The sequence below is a fragment of the Epinephelus lanceolatus genome, chromosome 17, assembly GCF_041903045.1.
Source record: "Epinephelus lanceolatus isolate andai-2023 chromosome 17, ASM4190304v1, whole genome shotgun sequence".
Lineage (NCBI taxonomy): Eukaryota > Metazoa > Chordata > Actinopteri > Perciformes > Serranidae > Epinephelus > Epinephelus lanceolatus.
Genome location: NC_135750.1, coordinates 21,449,637 through 21,467,556, shown reverse-complemented (window position 1 = coordinate 21,467,556; position 17,920 = coordinate 21,449,637). Strand labels below are relative to the sequence as shown.

Genomic DNA, 17,920 nt, shown 5'->3' with positions numbered 1-17,920 from the left:
AGACCACCTTAACTGTGACCAAGTTCAGAGTGTATTGAGTTCGAGATTAGACCAAGACCAGACCAGTGTGAGTCTCACACTGAGTAACACACTTGCAATAAAATGTGGCTCTTGCAAACCATAGGCAGTCCTCGAACTGATCTGAACTGATCCACATTCCCATAAAAACACCCACAGAAAACAAATGAAGATTCCTTGTTATTCACCTCTTTTTATCGCCATACTGTATGTGTCTATGTATACATGCATCATGAGAAATGTCCTGATAAAACTATCAAAAAGCATTGCAGAGGTGACTTTTATGTGTGGGAATTTTCCTTTGATTTCTATGAGCAAACAAACACAAACACTAACAAGCTGAAATCAACTTAACCATCTTTATTCAACACTCCTTTTGTTTTGCACAGACAATTAAGTGATATCTCTGCAGTTGTGATCTTGACCGGTCTTGTCTCAGTCTTTGTCTGAGACTGTGAGACGACCAAATGAAAATGCAGTCAATTTCAAGACCAAGACCTGCAAAAAGTGGTCTTAGGAGAGGTTTTGAGACCAAGACTGCTACAACACTGCCTGACCAGGCAGTAAGAAACCAGGTGGAAGGATGAAGTAACATTTATATTGCATGTACAGATTCTCCTTGTTAGAATAAATCAAAACAGCATCTGACACTGAAGTGGACTGACAGTAGGTCCATTTAGTCTAATATATTCTTCTGTTATGGGGGGACACTGTCTGAGGGTTTGTACGGAAACACATTTCCACCAGAGTGGTGAAAAAATAAAGTTAAGTCATTAAAATGAGAAACTTTCTCAAAATAATGAAAAAGTATCTATAAATAATGACATAATGTCATTTCTCTTATTTTGAGATACAATTTTGAGAAAGCTTCTCATTATTCTTAGACACAGAGTCACTATTTTGATATATTAAGTCTATATTTTGAGAGTAATCATTTCAAAATAAGTGAGTCATAATTTTGAGGAAATTTCTCATTGTTTTGTGACACTAGCTAATTGTTTGAATAAGTATTAGTAGTTTAAGATAATATCTCATTGTTTCAAGAAAGTTTATTATTTTAATGACTTACAAGAGCTTTTTTCATCCCATTGGCAGACTGGGCTTCCATTGGTTTGGACATTTGCAGTGGGAATAAAAACCTGACAACTTTTCACCCATTGCCTCATATTTAGGATTTGTGATTTGGTAAACCTGGCAGAAAAGACAAGTTAGAAATGACAAGCGAGGATCAACCAGATTTGGCTGTTGAATGCAGAATGAATCTGCCGTTTTAACCTCACGATAAAATAGTCTGAATTTTGAAGTTTTCAGTGGGAATGTTCTCGTTATATATGACATGACAAGTGTGAATCTTTTCTGCCTCAGTGAAGTGGTTTGCTTTCCCAAAAAAAAACCTTTTGCGCCATCTAGTGACCACAAGCTGAGTTACATGATGGCATCATTACTAGGCATGACCATCAGAGGGCAGCATTTGTTTCTAATACAACTAACACTGCCCAACTAGCTGTTACTAAGCAGTCCTCTGTCAGAGAATATTTGTGTGAGAAGCAGCTACAAATGCATGCTTCAGGAAAAGAAACGTGTAATGCTCTTATATTCATCATAAACTGCTAATGAGGTACTCTTGAGCAAGGTACTTAACACCCAACTGGTCTGGTGGAGCCGCTCAGTGGTTAACTACAGCAGACTGTGGTGCAAGCTGCAGGTCCTGGGTGTAAATGTGTGCAAACTTTATGTATAAGATGTATGACAACAGCGGAAATGAGAATCTAAAAACAACAGACTAATGGATGCTTTACCTGTGCTGTTTCAGTAAAAATATACTGAAGCATTAATTTCTGAAAATGTTTTTCTTTTATTTCAAATGGTCACAGTATACATATAAAACAAGACAAACAAAACAAAGACTCACTTCTTTAATACCACAAACCTAAAAATGACACATCAAACAGTATTATCAAAAAGCTTCATCAAGGTTAGTGACTTACAGTCTGTCATAGGCAGAGTGGGTTTTCACACCGTGACTATGAACGATTTAACATGACATCATTACTTTTTCAAGTTCGTCTTTCCCTGGATAGCAAGTGACATTTCTTGAGTTTGGCCTTGCAGCTGATATTCATTATTTTTGGTCTCTGGGCTGCGTCAACCATCTGACACTTGTTTTTAATAGCTACAAACCAGTGACTGGCAGAAGTTACTCTTACTGAGTCATCATATGTAAGTGTGTGCGACATGGACATGCATTTCTACATGCCATGACATCTAACATTGCTCCCATTGCACTCTTAAACATTTTTAGTATTGCGTTAAGTACCACACCTACAACCAGGGACACAGTGGGTACAGCTGAAACGTCATGTATCTACATATCTGGCTTTTGTGGTACAGGAAGTAGATGTAATTATTGATAAGCACATCCACAGTGCAGCCACACATGCACATATAGGCTGCTTCGGCTGATTTTTTCATGTGCACATGTGCCCCTAAATATTTTTTACAGTTCACACACACCTATTTTTAGTCGCAAATGCCAGTGAAACGTTCGCACTGTCGAGCCCTGACACCCCTTACAGGCCTTGTTTAGGGCATACACAATGTTTATAAATGAGACCCCAGAACTTCGGTGTGCCCTTGTCCTGTGAGTTTTTTTCAGTTTATATCTTTAATAATAATCTGAACTTTAAATATGACAATTCACTTCAGTTTTCTTCACAGAAATGAACAAAATGCTAAGATATAGGCCTACTGTATATCTTTTTAAAAAGTTTTCTTACAATCCTTAAAATCAAGAAGGCCTAACAACCCCCCCCCATCAAGCTTTGGCGACCCTTAATGGGGTTTGGGACCCCCAGGTTGGGAACCAGTGCATTATGATATCAGTGCTTTCAGCCTTATAGTTCAAATAAGGTCATGATGGCTTATTCGCAAAGTGATCACAACACTAACTCCAATCAATGATAAAACTACTTAAACACCACATCACTGTCCATGATATTCAGTGTGGATGAAGAACACATAAGGCAGTTTTGAGAGGTAACCACAAGATACAGTCAGAGGTTTGGACTGCCTTCATTATTCAGGTAGAGATATGTGTGCGTAACAAGTTACAGTGCAGTGTCAGTATACAGCCATCTGATCAGTGCCATTAAAAGACCAGATATTATGACATTATAAGAAACTATTCCATTCTTTCAACCTGCAATACAGCGTTACTTGTAAAGAAGAACAAGTTCATTCAACCTAGCTCCAATTTGTGAACACTGTATTCAGGAGAGACACGCAGGCTGTGCAGAATGAAGGAGTGCTGCGAGACTCACAGGCTGAAAGTTGTTTTTGCATCTCAAAGTGTTTTGGTCAAGTCAGTGGAGTATTCTGTGGAGGTATCTCTCTGGGTTGTTCTCTCCTCCTCTCCTCAGTCCTGAGCTGGTCCTGACTGGTCTCTCAGAAGTCCCTGCAGGGCCCTGGCTCTCAGTTAGTACCACTGTGGCCCCTGTACCTCTTCCTGTTGTCCCTATGGAAGTGTGTCGGCGAGGCTCTGGACTGCTGTGTGCTCCTGCCTCGGGATCACTGTCATCACCTGGATCCTTTCCCTGGCTGCTTGGTGAGCTTTCCCCGATCCTGAACAATATACATAGTGTTGTTGAAAACAAAATGGATGCCAAAAAGTCACCATGATTAATGGTATGAATGTATATGAAATCATATCACAGTTTTTCTACCTGAGGTGATTGAAGGCTCGTAGCCAGTGTGAGCCCAGTGCCTCTCTCCCGTTAGCCCTCAGCCCTCTCCTGTGACTTCGGGCCCTCAGTCCTATCAAGGCCTGAGCCAGTTCTGCCTCATCTCTGTGACCCCAAACCAGCTGGGCCCTCTGCTCAGCATCCTGATCCCCCGCTGCCCTGAACAGTCTCTGGAGCTGCCACAGATTCACGTTGCTGAAAATGTTCGCCGAGCCAGCCTTTCGGCTCCTCCTCTCAGCCAGCCGCCACAGCGAGGAAGGGCCCGCCACCATGGAGGAAGGAGGGGAGGCGGGTCCGGTATCCATCCGGAGAAACACTGGAGAAGGTGGCATAAACTGGCTCTAATCTGTGGAGGAGTCAGTGAGAGTTTCCACTCATTAGGATGTGATGCATGGTGAGAGATGCTTTAAAGATACAGTGTGTAGGATTTTGTGGTATTTGGCAGTGATGTTGCAGAACTGAAACTTCTTCTTTGTGCCAAGCATGTAGGAGAACTACTGCGACCAGTGCAAAAATGCAAACAGCCTATCTAGAGTCAGTGTTTGATTTGTCCATTCTGGGCTACTGTAGAACAACATGGCGGACTCCATGGAAGAGGTCAGAATGTAGATATAAACGGCTCATTTCGGGGTAACAAAAACACAATGATTCTTATTTTTAGGTGATAATAAACTCACAGATGCATAGTTACGAATACAATGTACAATTTCTGGCAACAGATGCCCCTTAATCCTACACACTGAACCTTTAAACAAAACAACAGTGTATATGACGTACGTGAGCACAGACTGCGTCACAACACCTATACAAAGCTGTCACAACTGAAACCAGTCAGCTGTGAGTCTTCTGCTCTGATTCTTTAATCCTGCTTTAGAAAGTGAGTGACGAGTGGCGCTTTAAAGAGCCTTAAACTGCAGATGGCAACTTTATCTCTCTTTACTCACATATGGTTTTAAGTGGGACACTGACAGACAGTGTTAGCTGAGTGCCCAAGATCATGACTGCATGTAGGTCAGCCGCATTTCCACTGAAAGGACTTTCTGTCAGCTTGACAAAATAATCTGGAGTAAAAGGTCCTCTTGCACTATCAACAGCAGATTATGGAGTTTATGCAAAAGAAAAATCGTCTGATGAAGATTAATTTGTCCATCTTACTATTTACTACATCAGGAATGAAGTTTCACACTCTCTCTTACTTTCCTCAATACACATTTACCATTTAGTGCAGCATATCTCATGTTTTGTCAGCATATATTTCTGGAAAAAAAGGAAAACAATACACTACATCACAAACAATTAAAGAGCAAACATTTATATTTTCCTGTGAATAACTCCAGTACTAAACTTATTAAACAGTAAGTGGGTTATTTGAGGACATGCATGTGGTATTACCCCCTATACTATAATCATTAATGGGATGCAGCTCTTCAAAGACAAACACTTACACTTTCAAAGGCCCTTTATTTGCATAGGACATAGATTACATCTACCAAGCGTCACAGGCCTCTACATTCTCCCCTCCCCCTGGTGTCTTTACAGCCTACTGACTGTTTGCACACCAAACACACTGGTGCGCATTTGCAAAACTATGAATAGCCTACCAACACTCTCTGAAAAGAAGGAAGTATGAAATTATCTTTAAAACATTCGCGGTGTCAGTATAGAAGATGAAATAGGATGCAGAGGCTGAATAACTTACAGTACTGCCTGTGCTGGCTTTCATTACGCTGTGCGTAAAAGGCAGTAAACAGGAGTCCCGTGAGAGTCATGCGATAATAAAAAAACTTCTGCTCACCCAAAGATGAACTGATAGATCCAGTGCGCTTTGCTCTTAAAGCATCTCCCTCTGCATCCCCGTTCCTCTTCAGTAAAAGCTCCTACAATGGCTGAAATGCAGCAGGACAGTACGTTTGTCCAGTTTCACCTGCAACCAATTTCTGCCCTTGAGTCGACCATCCATCACAAAATCAATGTCGTCATCCGACCAATGAGGGGGGAGAGATCTTCTGAGCCCTCCTGTCGGGGCTGGGAAACGGCTTTAAGTCGACCAATCGCGGGGAAGGGTGAGGAGGGGGGGAAGGGTGGCGGGTGGCGGACCCCGCCTCCTGGCCACGTAGGGTGTGTGTGCTGAAATCCATTGACGTCAATGAGCCCGGCTGGCACGAGAAGTGTCTGTCATTTATGCGCGAGGGAAGTAACATGTGAGCAGCATCCTGCGCAGAAACACGCAAACAGTATGACGCATGGGTTTCTTAATAGCGCTGCTCCTTTGTTATGGTATACTTCCAGTATAATAAAAAACATTATATTATATTGTATTATTATGTCCAGGCTATTTATCTGATGCAATATATTTGTTGCTTACCTCAGTTAAATAAACAAAACAATGCTTAAATGTTGGCGTATGGTAGCAAATCTCTGACTGCTGTCTTTGCGCACATCACCACTTCGTCATATTTAACTGACACACGCATGTTTCTCTCCTATTTTTTAAAAGACAGAAGGAAAAAGGTCACACACTCCACGGGAAACCGCACCACAGGGACATACATGAGCAGATGAGCGGACATGGATGACTCCAGCAGTCCAGCAGAGGAGGAGCAGGCTTTGAATTACAGGCCGCCCCCTCTCCATCTCCCAGCCCCCCAACACAGACGCTACATTCAACGGAGGAAACGGAAAAGACGAAACATACAAGTAGGTTTTTCATTTCAAAACCCCGGGGCTGTGGAAAGAACAGAGAGTTCCTTTTTTTATCCCTAAACTTGTCCACTTTTGGCTTCATTGTCAGACCACAAACCCGGCCTTCCACCCCGTTATTTCCACTTTTCGCCCATCTTTTCCCCAGCTGTTTGCAGCTGGCAGAAAGCACCCGCCCTGTTCGGGAAAAAGGGACCGAGAGTGACCGGAGGAGGAGAGAGATGCCACCCCAACCTCCCCAGCCGCAGGTGAGGAAGAATATCCTTAAGTTCCTCAAGAGTTTTTTGGGAATCATCCGGATCCTGCAGATTGTGTTCGGGGCCGGGCTGTGGGTTACCATCGCCGCAAACAAATACGAAAGATCCATCCACTTCGTCCTGTTCGTGGCGGTCCTCTTCTGGCTCCTCACCCTCGCCCTGTTCTTCCTCACCCTGCTGGAAAAGCAGGACCTGGTCCCGCTGCTGGGAGGGGAGCGCTGGTTGTCCACCAACCTGGCGCACGACGTGGCCGCCACCGCGCTCTACCTGCCGGCCATAGGGATCATGATCTACACGACCAAACGCAACTCGTACTGCAACCTGGAGCAGTACGAGCACCCCTGTATGTACAAGGTCTACCTGACGGCCGCCGTGTTCGCCTGCCTGTGCTGCCTGGCTTACCTCCTGTCCCTTATTTATGGAGCGTGCAGGAAGTGTCGGGGAGAACAGACGGTCATCTGATGGGACTGAAGGGGGGGCGATGGCGACAGGGAGGGGGGCATGGGGTCCACAGCAAGATGAGGAATAGTTAACTTCACTGTAATTTAACTCAACAGCTACTCTAATCACAGGTTTGTCTCTTGTCTCCCCACACCAAACTTTCCACTTTGGTGGTGAGGCAGAATCATCCAAACATCACTCTGTGGCCTTATAATCAGTGTTTTGAAGGGTTACTGACATGAAAATATCCAAGCAGCTCCTGGTACAGAGGCCTAGCTACCCAGGGTGGGAGTCTGATTGGAAATTAGGAAGTTTAAAGCATTGCATCCATTTATGAAGACACAAATGACATGTGTTTGCCTCCTAGTATTAGTTAAGTTTGTCTTCCACTAATTCCCTCATTAAGAATCATTATAATATTCCTCTTATAGTGTGGTAGCAGTATATTCAGCGATAAGTTTACAGTACAATGGCCTTAACATTCATTTTGTAGATTTGGTACTGACTAACAGTCCATCCAAAACCTCTAAAAGGATTACTACAGTTGTTTTTACAAGGGATTCTTTTCATTACCTTTTTTTAAAGTATATATTTTTATGTGTGTATGTGTTTTTGTATGACAGCTAACTATACTGAACAGTTACTGAAGTGTAACGGACTAAAAAAAAAAACACTCCTTTTGACCAGCTCTGTTTTTGTTAATCAGTGCCTTCTGTCAGAATGCTGTACACTCAACCAGGTTGTGACAACGACAACCCAACAATATGGATGTGATTGGTGCTACATGTGTATGCTGAACGTAACAAAAAAAAAAAAAAAAAAAAAAATCCTTGAGTGTTCATTATGTAAAGCCAAAGAATAAAGAGCAGTAAGTGAGAGCCGGTGAGATGTTTCTTTGGTTATGATCATGTTTCGGGACATTTAAATGAAACGTAAAATGCTTTGTTAATTTTGTTTGAGTGCTTTGAGTTAAATTTAGAGAAAGAGCCGTGTTGCATGTGCAAATTGTGCTTTTGGTGGCTTTTTCCAAATGAAACACAGATTTAGAGGGTCTAGTGACAGAAGCCCTCAGGAACTTCCTGTTGGGAGATAAAAGCCTTGGCCAATCAGCAGGGACCATTTATGTGCTATGCCACATGACCACATAAAAGACTTAGACTTATCTGTGTCTCAAACAGACAATGAGTGAGTAGCTCACACACACACACACACACACACACACACAATGTGCATGCATGTGCTATGATAGACAGACTGTGTGTGTGTGTTGCATGAGAGTTATCCTACTTTTGGAAACAGCGAGTGCATGTTGTGTGTGTGAGTGTGTGTAATAATCTGGGAAGAGGCTTGTTCTTACCGGAACAGTCTGTTGGGGTTCTGGAGGTGGGCTGACGCTCAGCCAATGAAAATGAAGCCAAGCAGCAGAAGATGATTCAATGTCTCGTCTATTCCAGTCGGCATGCAGTTCTCAAAAACATGCTGCAGACAAGTTGATTAAACAGCACCCTAAGCCACACTGTGACAGCTCTGTTTGGTTGCCGTCATGCAGTCAAAGTACCATTTTACTCTGTGTGGACAGTTGTGCAGTTCTCTGACAAATCTGTGTTCAAACTTTGCACACTTGTTGCTGGCATGGGGCGTGTGTACGATGAAAAAAGGCTGCAGATTACTCACACATAAACACACACTTTCCCTTTTTGGGCATTTCTCACTCCTCTTGCATGCTTCCAACTGTATGCAATGAGTTATTCTTGGAGAGGAGCGTAAGAGATCAAATGTTGCATTGTCAAAGCTCCAGATTCACAATCAAGATCCAAACAAAGGCAACAAAAAATGCAGAGATAAGAACATGAAATCAGTACAATCATGAGAAAAAGAGATGACAAATATCTTTTGCTTGCTTGATGAGAATCTCTGCTGTTACCTGATTCATCGACGACTTATTTAGTGCCTACATTTCAGAGGCAAAGCGACCTTTAAAAGCAAGGGTGATGGTTTCATTTCAACAGGGACACATGAAATGGATGGAGGGTTGCCAGTCCTCAACCTGAACATGCACTAATTTGTGCCTTTTTTGCATCAAGTTTAAAATAATGAGAGGGACGTGTCTCCTGCGTCCCCCCTGAAATCTACACCTTTGCTGAAAAGTGAACATATAAAGACAGCGACAGATCAAACTACAACCAGGGAAACTGTAAAATCCTTTGCCACATTAGAACTTAACTTGGGTATTGTATTTAGTTTGTACTCCCAAGACCAACTGTTAAGTATATGATCCTCTAGGTTAGCCGCCTTTTTGTGCAGTGATGACAGGACAAATACAGTGTGTGTGTGTGCGAGTGTGTGTGTGTGTGTTGAGAGCAAGGTGACATCTGTGGTCAAAGTTAAGGAGTGGAAGGGTTAATGTTAACCAGCTGCAGGATATAAATCTAGCACTTCTAAAGGAGGAAGGGAGTCGCCCCCCTCGCCTCAAACTCCCATCCACCGTCTCCCCCTCTGAGATTTCCACAGAAGTGTCGTCCTGTCCACGTGTCGGGTGCCTGTGGAAACACACTGCTGTGTATACAACCAAATGGAGACAATACACAACAGCCCAGTGTGCTCCATAAACAAAGCACCAAATCCAGAGTTCAGTTCGATATTGAAAGTAACCATGGTGAATCATTTGAGTTTTGGATGACTCACAACTATAGCGTATGCTGACAATTAAGGCCAGAAAAGGATTCTCCACATTTACCCTGAAAGTCTCTTTGAGCTTACCACATTAACAGGCGCTGTATTATTACACAGCCCACAGTTTATAGATGTCAATCGTGTTCAGATTTGTCAGTTTAGTGTATGAGCCCATTTTGAATTTAATCCTCAGCCATCACATCCAAGTCCAAACAAGAAACCCATGTAATCACAGGTAATAGCATGAATTTGGACTATGTTACCTCCTGACATTATTACAAGGGTGTGGGCACCACAAGGGTGAGGTTGCTGTGTTTTTTTTCCAGCTCCATAGACAGTAAAGAAAACGTAAGGACGTATAGAGCCAGCCACTTCTCTGCAGTGCTAACTGTGTGATATTTTTTTTGGCTACTCAACCAAAGAGACATTTCCTGTACGCACATTCCCACCCGTCTGCAAGCGACCAAGCGTCCAATAGTCGTCATAACCCCTCCAAATGGTAACTCTGGCCCTCCCTGAAAGCACAGCATCACGCACACTGTTGCCATGGACTAATGTCAATTCACTGAAAAACTGATACAGAGTTTGCTGCCAGAAAATCTAAAAGTTAGTTCTTAAGTCCAAATGGATAACAATGACTGTGACTCATGGGTGCAAATAAATCACTGGCGGGATTATCGAAGAGAAATGGCAGGAATGTTTTCTGTCCTTCTTTCGAAAGACTCCAAAAAACTTTAATTCAAAGTGCATCGTTTTCTTGCTTCTCGCCTCCCAGCATAGTGGTGTACCAGCTCAGTCACCAGAGGAAGATGTTGGCATTGTATCTTTTTGCAAACCATTATGTTACATTTGTGCATTTCATATCAACATGTTTTAAATGAGGAAGTATATGAGCTGATTTTGTCACCATGAAGAGGAGTCCTAACCTATATAGGCCATACCTCTGCCAAGCTGCTGACCACTGCTCGAAGACAAAACAACAGTTTAGTGAGTCATTGCTGTGTTTCCAGCAGCTTTTAAGGTACAAAATGTTGGTGTTTTGTAGCAACCCATCTGTGTTCTTTCTAGCAGGGATAGTGCCACAAAATGCATTTGTTTTTTACAGAAACTTTACAGTGTTTCCTGCTGTGACTGTGCTCCCAAACCACGTATTTAATCCAAGATAGGATCTTTTCCTTACCATAACCTAGTGTTTTTTGTGCCTAAACCTCACCACATATTAACCACAGTGTTGTTGAAATGTAAAGGTTTAACATGTCCGCTACAACATAACATGCAAATGTAACATAACTGTGGTTTGCAAAGACGTACAATGCCAAAAAAAATTTCTGGCGGCTGGTTTGGGCGTACAGGGCACAATGTGAGGTGCAGAAAAGCTTCAGTGGAAGACAACACGTCTTTTTCAGATTTTTTTCCCAGGCCAAATGATTGCAATCTAAGATAAAAAAGTAAACATCTTGTGATAAACACCACTTTGTTGCTTTAAGATTCATCGTTATTTTAAGAAGAACTGATCTGATTCTGTCATAACAACACACGCATAACACACTACATATTCACTAAGCAAAAAAGGTTCCTGATCTTAAAGGGTAGCTTAATCTTTTATCAAGATCTGTTCCCTACAAGATCTGTTCCCTATAAAAAGTGGTCCCAATGTCAGTGACGAGGGACAAAATCCAAAGTCCTTGTGTGCAAAAATGCTTTCTTAAATTCAACCAAAGCTATATAAGGCTTCACACTCTATATTAGTCAAATAAGTAGGTGCTTTCCAAAGAAAAGGGCTTTTTGTACAAAACTTCCTCTTTTTGTTACCAGAACTCAGCAGTGAATCATTTTCTGGAGATACTCAAGTTAATTTTACACTAAAAACATTTAGAATATATGCGCTTGGTCTGAGTAACTGCTAAAACTTCGAAATGATCTCTTCATAGTCAGATTGGACACAAGGAAGTACTTTTAATTGACCAAAAACCCTTTCAATGCATATATGGTAAAGTCAGTATTATTTCAAGACAGACTTGAAAAATTACCTGGCTACCCATTAAATATTTCTGGATTTTGTGTATGTTCAGTATTATTCAGCTGTCAATTTTAATGTCTAAAAATACCCACAAAGAAGGACTATAACCAGCCCTTTGTACTGTGCACAGTCCTGACTTTCTAACAGACCAGAGCCTGGTGTTACACAGTGTTCACTGAACCAGGTACATTTGGCTGGTTTAAACCCACTCAGCAGATCTCCAGGCTCTTTCTTACCCACCCAAATTCTGGGTGGGTAATTCCCAGTGGATGTGCTCTATCCTATCCGAGCATGTCTACCTTTTTTTTTCCCTGCTGACAGTACTCGTCTCCTGTCTCACATGTACGCACACGAAACATGAAAACACAGACACATGCACACAGCAGCGCCCTGTTAACCACACTTTCATCAGATACTGCTGAGATGCACATTCCACTGCAGAGGAGAGGGAGAGATGGGAAAACAGATGGAGACAGACAGGACAAGTGAATAAGCAGAAAAAAAGAAGCAAGTAGCGATTTGCAAATACAGTAGTGGAAAAAAGTTTTCGGACACCCCATGAATTTGTGAAATATTGCATTAAGAATCACTCTTAGGTCTTCAAGTGCAATTTCTTTTAGTACAGTCACAGCCAAAATACTAAATAAATCCTAAAAAAGCCATTAAAAACTTAAAATTGATTGGTTCCATAAAAATACATAAGAAATTTTGAGTATTGGGTCATTTTGGTACCAGTGATGAAGGTCGTTCTTTTTATTAAAAGACACAATTTTTGTTGCCAAGCTTCGTGTCTACATAAAGCCAGCACATTTGAAAGTTCTTCAGACACAAAAATGGCTAAAACAAGGAACCTAATGCAGGAAACACGCCTGAAGATAAAGATTCTCAGCCAGGAAGGGTACAGCTGCCGCCAGATAGCCAGGAAGTGCAGATGCAGTCCTTCAGCAGTTGGATACACTCTGCAGAAATACAGACGAACCAACAGCTTGGAAGACAAACCAAGATCTGGGCGTCCAAGGGTTTCTTCAGCACGAAATGACCGCATCCTGATCCGCATGTGCAGGCAAAACTGCCGAATGACATCACAGGAGCTTCAGCAGCAGTTGTCAAACCAAACTGGTGTCCAGTGTTCCACCTGCACTGTACGTGGCCGACTTTTAGATCATGGCTTCAGATCCTACAAGGCTATCAAGAAGCCCCTGATCAATGAGAGACAGAGGTTAGCCCGGCGTCGTTGGGCCCAGGCACACAAGAACTGGCCAGGAATTGGAATAAGATTTTGTGGTCAGATGAGTCCAGTTTCCAGCTTTATCTTCCTCCTACTAATGTGAGGGTACGCAGAAGGCCAGGTGAAGCATTATCTCCAGCATGTACAGTACCTACTGTCAAGCATGGTGGAGGCAGTATCATGGTTTGGGGATGCATGAGTGCTGCTGGTGTTGGTCATCTCACTGTCTGTGATGGCACATTGAACTCTACCAAGTATTGTACCATTCTCGAAACCCACATGCTCCCTTCTGCGTGTGCACTGTTCCGTCGAGGTAAAAACTGGATGTTTCAACAAGATAATGCCCCTTGCCACACATCCAAGGCCAGTAGAACTTGGCTGCAGGAGCACAGTATCCAGGTCTTAGAGTGGCCAGCTCAATCCCCGGACATGAGCCCCATTGAAAATCTGTGATGGATTATCAAAAGGTCTGTTTCAAAGCATAAACCAAAGAATTTAGAAGAATTAAAAGCAGTAATTCAAGAAGTATGGGACAAGATTACCCCTCAACAGTGTGAAAGGCTCGTGGGGAACATGCCAGCCAGGATTAGAGCTCTGCTACGTGCCAATGGCAGGACTACTAAATATTAATTTGATGATGTGATGTTTTATTTATTTTTTGTTCAGTTTTGAACACATTCTCTGTTATTTGTTGACTTTGATACCAACAATGTTGAGAACTGACATATTGAAACTGTCAAGAATTTTAGTTTTGTTAGTTTTTCTTGTAAACAATAAACAAAAAAAATATAATTTGTATTTGTTTGTATCTGTCTAATGCAGCCACACCTTTTGAAACACAAAAAAGATTTTTCCACAAATATTTCATGATAATATTTGAGATTGTGTAAAATTTTAAGGGTGTCCGAAAACTTTTTTCCACCACTGTATGCCTTACGTAAAGATCTAAGATGCAATCTGAGATTGACATTTCCTGTCTGTGTCAGGCATGAATGGGCACAGTGTTCCAGCCGTGCAGGCCTTGTAGTTTGCTTCCAACACTCGCCCGTTTATAGTTTCCTAACATGGTGACTGGGATTACTGATTCCACATCTGTTGCAGCAGCTTTTGCCCACACAATGCTTCTGAATGGGCACAGTGTTCATGTGCTGCGTGTGTGAGAGCAATGGCAGCTAGTGGTGGGAAATGATGATCGCTATTTATAGAGCCTTGAAAATACCACAGCTTCCGTCACTCTGCCAGTCGTCAGCCAAGATGTTGAGAGTGTTTAACAGAGTGAAAGGGTCAGAGAAATTTAGAGAGAGACATTAACTAACTAATCCTTAGGCACTGATTCATGCAGACTTAGCAACACCTCTGTCATTAACCACCTGTAAGTTTTACCTCAATAAAACATAGTGTTAAAGAGCAATGATTAATTTTCCCATGAGTACTATCTAAGGTGAGACTCTCCCAAGAAGGAAAACTCTTTGCGAACATTGCATCTCTAGAGCAGTGTAAGCAGACACACACTGGGAAGTAAAACAAACATTCCTTCCAAGCGTGGATCATGGAGTTCTGATAATAGCTCACATGGCTCAGAACTGCTTCCTAGCACTACTTTTCCCACAGATTTCACACACAGAAGCCCCAGTTCTCTCTGTTGCATCATACTGCTGTTGGGGGAAAAAGCAGGGCGTTTAAAACTTCACTGAGCAGTTTAGGTCCAAGATACTGATCAGATCTCCTGACCCAGAATGAACCTTGCTAGCTCTGGATTATTGGTTGTTCCCAGAATCAAGACTAAACATGAAGATGCCTGTAGCTGCTATGCTGGTCGAAAGAAGAACTTATTGCAAGAAGACTTGAAGAAGACAATGTTGACTACAAGCTAAAGACCAACTGTTTACCATTGCATTTAATTGATTTGTCATTTTTGTCACTTTTATAGTTTTTACTCTGTGTGCTATATGTGTGTGTTTCTTGCTTTCACCTGTGTAAGCTATAAAACAATTAGGGTTGCCTTTTGGTGTAAAATGTGCTATATAAATACATTTTACTTGCCTAAAAAACATATTTTTTAAAACCATATGCACTCAATTTATTCTGGTCAATAATATGGAAATGTGTCTAAGACCCTGATATTTTAAAAATAATAACAGATGTTTGCATTATTTGATATCTTGGTGTTCTTATGCTGCAATGTCAAAATTCTGCATAGAAGTCCAGTAGCAACACCCAAATTAGATCAAAATAACAATGTCCAATTTCATATAGAAGAATGTAGTACAACTAAAAAACATGAAATCACTATATATTCAAAGTCTGGCTCATTATTGCACAACTGTCGAGGCATAAAATGTCACTGTGATCAAATCTGACTGCTCAAGACTATAAACAATGATTTCATCTACCCACTAGGAGGTGTTATAGGGCTTCACAAAGCATGAATTTCCATCTTGGCTTATAAAGTTCTAAGTTTATTTATCCTGGTGCCCCCAGAACACATCCCCTGACAGTAGACATGTAATTCTTTGTTTCTTTACTATCCTTCACAAGCTTTTAGAAAAGACAGGAATGTCACATTTAAGTTAAGTGGTTTTAATAAATAACAACTATAAGGTGCTCTTCTAATAGCTTGATGCAGCTTAATCACAGTTTGCTACAGTAAACAAAAGCGTGCAGTGAAGTCCTCTCACTTGACCTGTATGATCAAGATCAGCTGTTCAAAACCAAAGCTGCATCTTTTAGACAGCAGCCAAACAGTGGAAATCCACAAGCAGAATTACTGCAAACACACAACAGAGGCCAAAACCGTCTGTTTTAGCCACAGCGTATGAGTAGCCACTATAAGGCCATTATGTCAGATGAAGGCAGCAACACAAATTATAAGCTAGTGTTAAATAAAAGTATGTAGCAGTTCATATTCTGCACAGTGTTATAATGCTATGCCACGTAATAGAACAGCTACTGTGCAATGGCTTGAAAAGAATTTGGTAATGTGTCAATAGAAGTGAGATAATTAATCTCAGACATGGTGAGAAGCCAAACACTAAAGTGATTTAATGTCAGCTTGCAACATCAGAATGACTGGAGTTCACGCAGAGGCCAACTGAGACATTTTTTGCTATTCATTTAACCTTAAGAGGCACTAATGTGGTTGATTAACTGTGTGTTTTCTCAATTTTCCTTCACCTATCCTTGTTAATTAGCTGGTTTATCTCAGTCTAGTTTAGTTTAAGCGTGGAGGTAATAAAGTTTCATTGAACAGTCAAGAAAAGGCTAGTGTTAGACTTGAGTCAAGTTAGTTTTGTCAAACCAGTCTTTCCAGTGTCAAGAATGAAGTTTAATGCCTGACAAAAAAACATACCTGGGTTCTTAAGTCCCTAAAACCCCCTTTAAATTACATCTGAGTAACTACAGAATTGGCTGAGAATGTCCCCATGTAACTCTTCTACCCTCTCCTGGAGTTCAGTCTGGTTTATCATATAATATTCTATTTGTTGAGTTGTCCTCTCACAGATGCATGTGACTGCCCTCCTGCCCTGAAGTTAAGAATTATTCCTTTCACAGTCTGGGTGAGGAAAATGGATCTGTGTTTGGCCGAGGGGGGGGGAAACAGAGTAAAATGCTGACATCATGCTGACAACATCACCAGACAAAAACAACAACTGGAAAACTCCACCGTCATGGTAAAAATGTACGACTTTTACGAGACGTTTTGGGACAGAGAATGTCTTCTTCTATTAGACATGTTTTGAGTGTCCAGCACATCATAATAATAGTACTGCAAATGTGCAAATATACTGTGCATGCACAATCACAAATCTTATTTTTATAAACTGGTCAAAGGTTTTGTTTGCCACTATGCAATGTAAATGCAGTACTTAATACTCCAATAAAACGTCCTCCATACTGGCTCAAAATGCATCCATACATCTGAGAGCTGTTCTTTCCTTTCATAACTTTGATATCTGCTCATTAAACTGCATCTTTAGTGCTCTGTAATATTTTATCTATTGTATGTGGGGCCCATGTGAGTAGGAAATAGGCTGAAGAATGCACCCTATAAAGGACTGTCTGTGGGTTCCATATTGGCCCCATGCCCATTGCCCACATGGGTGGGTTTACCCAAGTGGTCCGCACATGGGTTATGCTCGCGCTACTTGGCTACCAAGTAGGTATGGGTCCAAAATGTTCATCTTATCTGGGGCCCACTTGGGTAAACCCACCCACATGGGGGCCAATATGGAACCTGTGAACAATCCCATACAGGGCCTATTTTTCAGCCTATTTACTACCCACATGGGCCCCACATGCAAATGTTGGCTTGGTCCCATTTCACATATCAGTACCTTATTCCTAATATGCTGTTTCTCCTCAAATCTGTTTTTAGTACCTCTCAAAAGATACATACCATGACTGTTGCACTGGTGGCACGATGCTGTGGGCAGTTATTGGGCAGAAGTAACTTCAACAGCTTTATTTTATCATATGGATTACTGGATTACTGATTACTGTCTCCTCAGCTGCTCTTCCCAAGGTTTCCACCGTTTTTTTTTTTTTTTTACCCGTTAAAGGGTTTTTCCTTATCCGCTGTGAGGGTCCAAGGACACAGGGATGTTGTATGCTGTAACGCCCTGTGAGGCAAAGTGTGATTTGTGATATTGGGCTTTAGAAATAAAATTGAATTGAACTGAGCTGTAGTAAGATGTTTTACTGACCAAGTTCATCACCTACAGATGAAAAGGAGGAAAAGCAACAATTGGTTCAGCAGTCCATAAACCCTCTTGCTTAAAATGGCCCTTTCTGCATACTTTTGTCTACTTAAATGTATAACTATGTCCATGTACCTCCTTGTGAA

The 17,920-nt window shown here is 41.6% G+C and overlaps 2 protein-coding genes across 4 annotated transcripts; one reads left to right on the top strand and one right to left on the bottom strand.

Annotated features, from left to right (window-relative positions):
- Nucleotides 1–1,853: 1,853 nt before the first annotated feature.
- On the bottom strand, nucleotides 1,854–7,106 carry LOC117248484 (uncharacterized). 3 transcript variants are annotated; one of them, XM_033613612.2, is made up of 4 exons: nucleotides 6,124–7,106; nucleotides 5,554–5,971; nucleotides 3,741–4,104; nucleotides 1,854–3,639 (listed from the first exon to the last, which is right to left on the bottom strand). In XM_033613612.2, exons 3-4 carry the CDS (start codon nucleotides 4,088–4,090, stop codon nucleotides 3,381–3,383), a joined length of 609 nt encoding a protein of 202 aa, XP_033469503.1. In that variant the 5' UTR covers nucleotides 4,091–4,104; nucleotides 5,554–5,971; nucleotides 6,124–7,106; the 3' UTR covers nucleotides 1,854–3,380. The 3 variants fall into 3 exon arrangements, with proteins under 3 accessions (XP_033469503.1, XP_033469504.1, XP_033469505.1); XM_033613613.2 differs by adding an exon at nucleotides 4,975–5,015 and having other exon boundaries at nucleotides 5,554–6,347; XM_033613614.2 differs by having other exon boundaries at nucleotides 5,458–6,339.
- marveld1 (MARVEL domain containing 1) lies at nucleotides 6,680–8,034 on the top strand. Its single transcript, XM_033613615.2, has one exon. It carries the CDS (start codon nucleotides 6,680–6,682, stop codon nucleotides 7,175–7,177), a length of 498 nt encoding a protein of 165 aa, XP_033469506.1. The 3' UTR covers nucleotides 7,178–8,034.
- The last annotated feature ends 9,886 nt before the right edge of the window (nucleotides 8,035–17,920 follow it).

What these genes read in the sequence shown, in the direction of transcription:
- LOC117248484 (XM_033613612.2), bottom strand. Translation starts at nt 4,090, where the DNA reads ATGCCACCTTCTCCAGTGTTTCTCCGGATGGATACCGGACCCGCCTCC. An exon ending in CGAGCCTTCAATCACCTCAG is followed by an intron (nt 3,640 to 3,740) that starts GTAGAAAAACTG and finishes TATATTGTTCAG; the next exon opens with GATCGGGGAAAGCTCACCAA.
- marveld1 (XM_033613615.2), top strand. Translation starts at nt 6,680, where the DNA reads ATGCCACCCCAACCTCCCCAGCCGCAGGTGAGGAAGAATATCCTTAAG.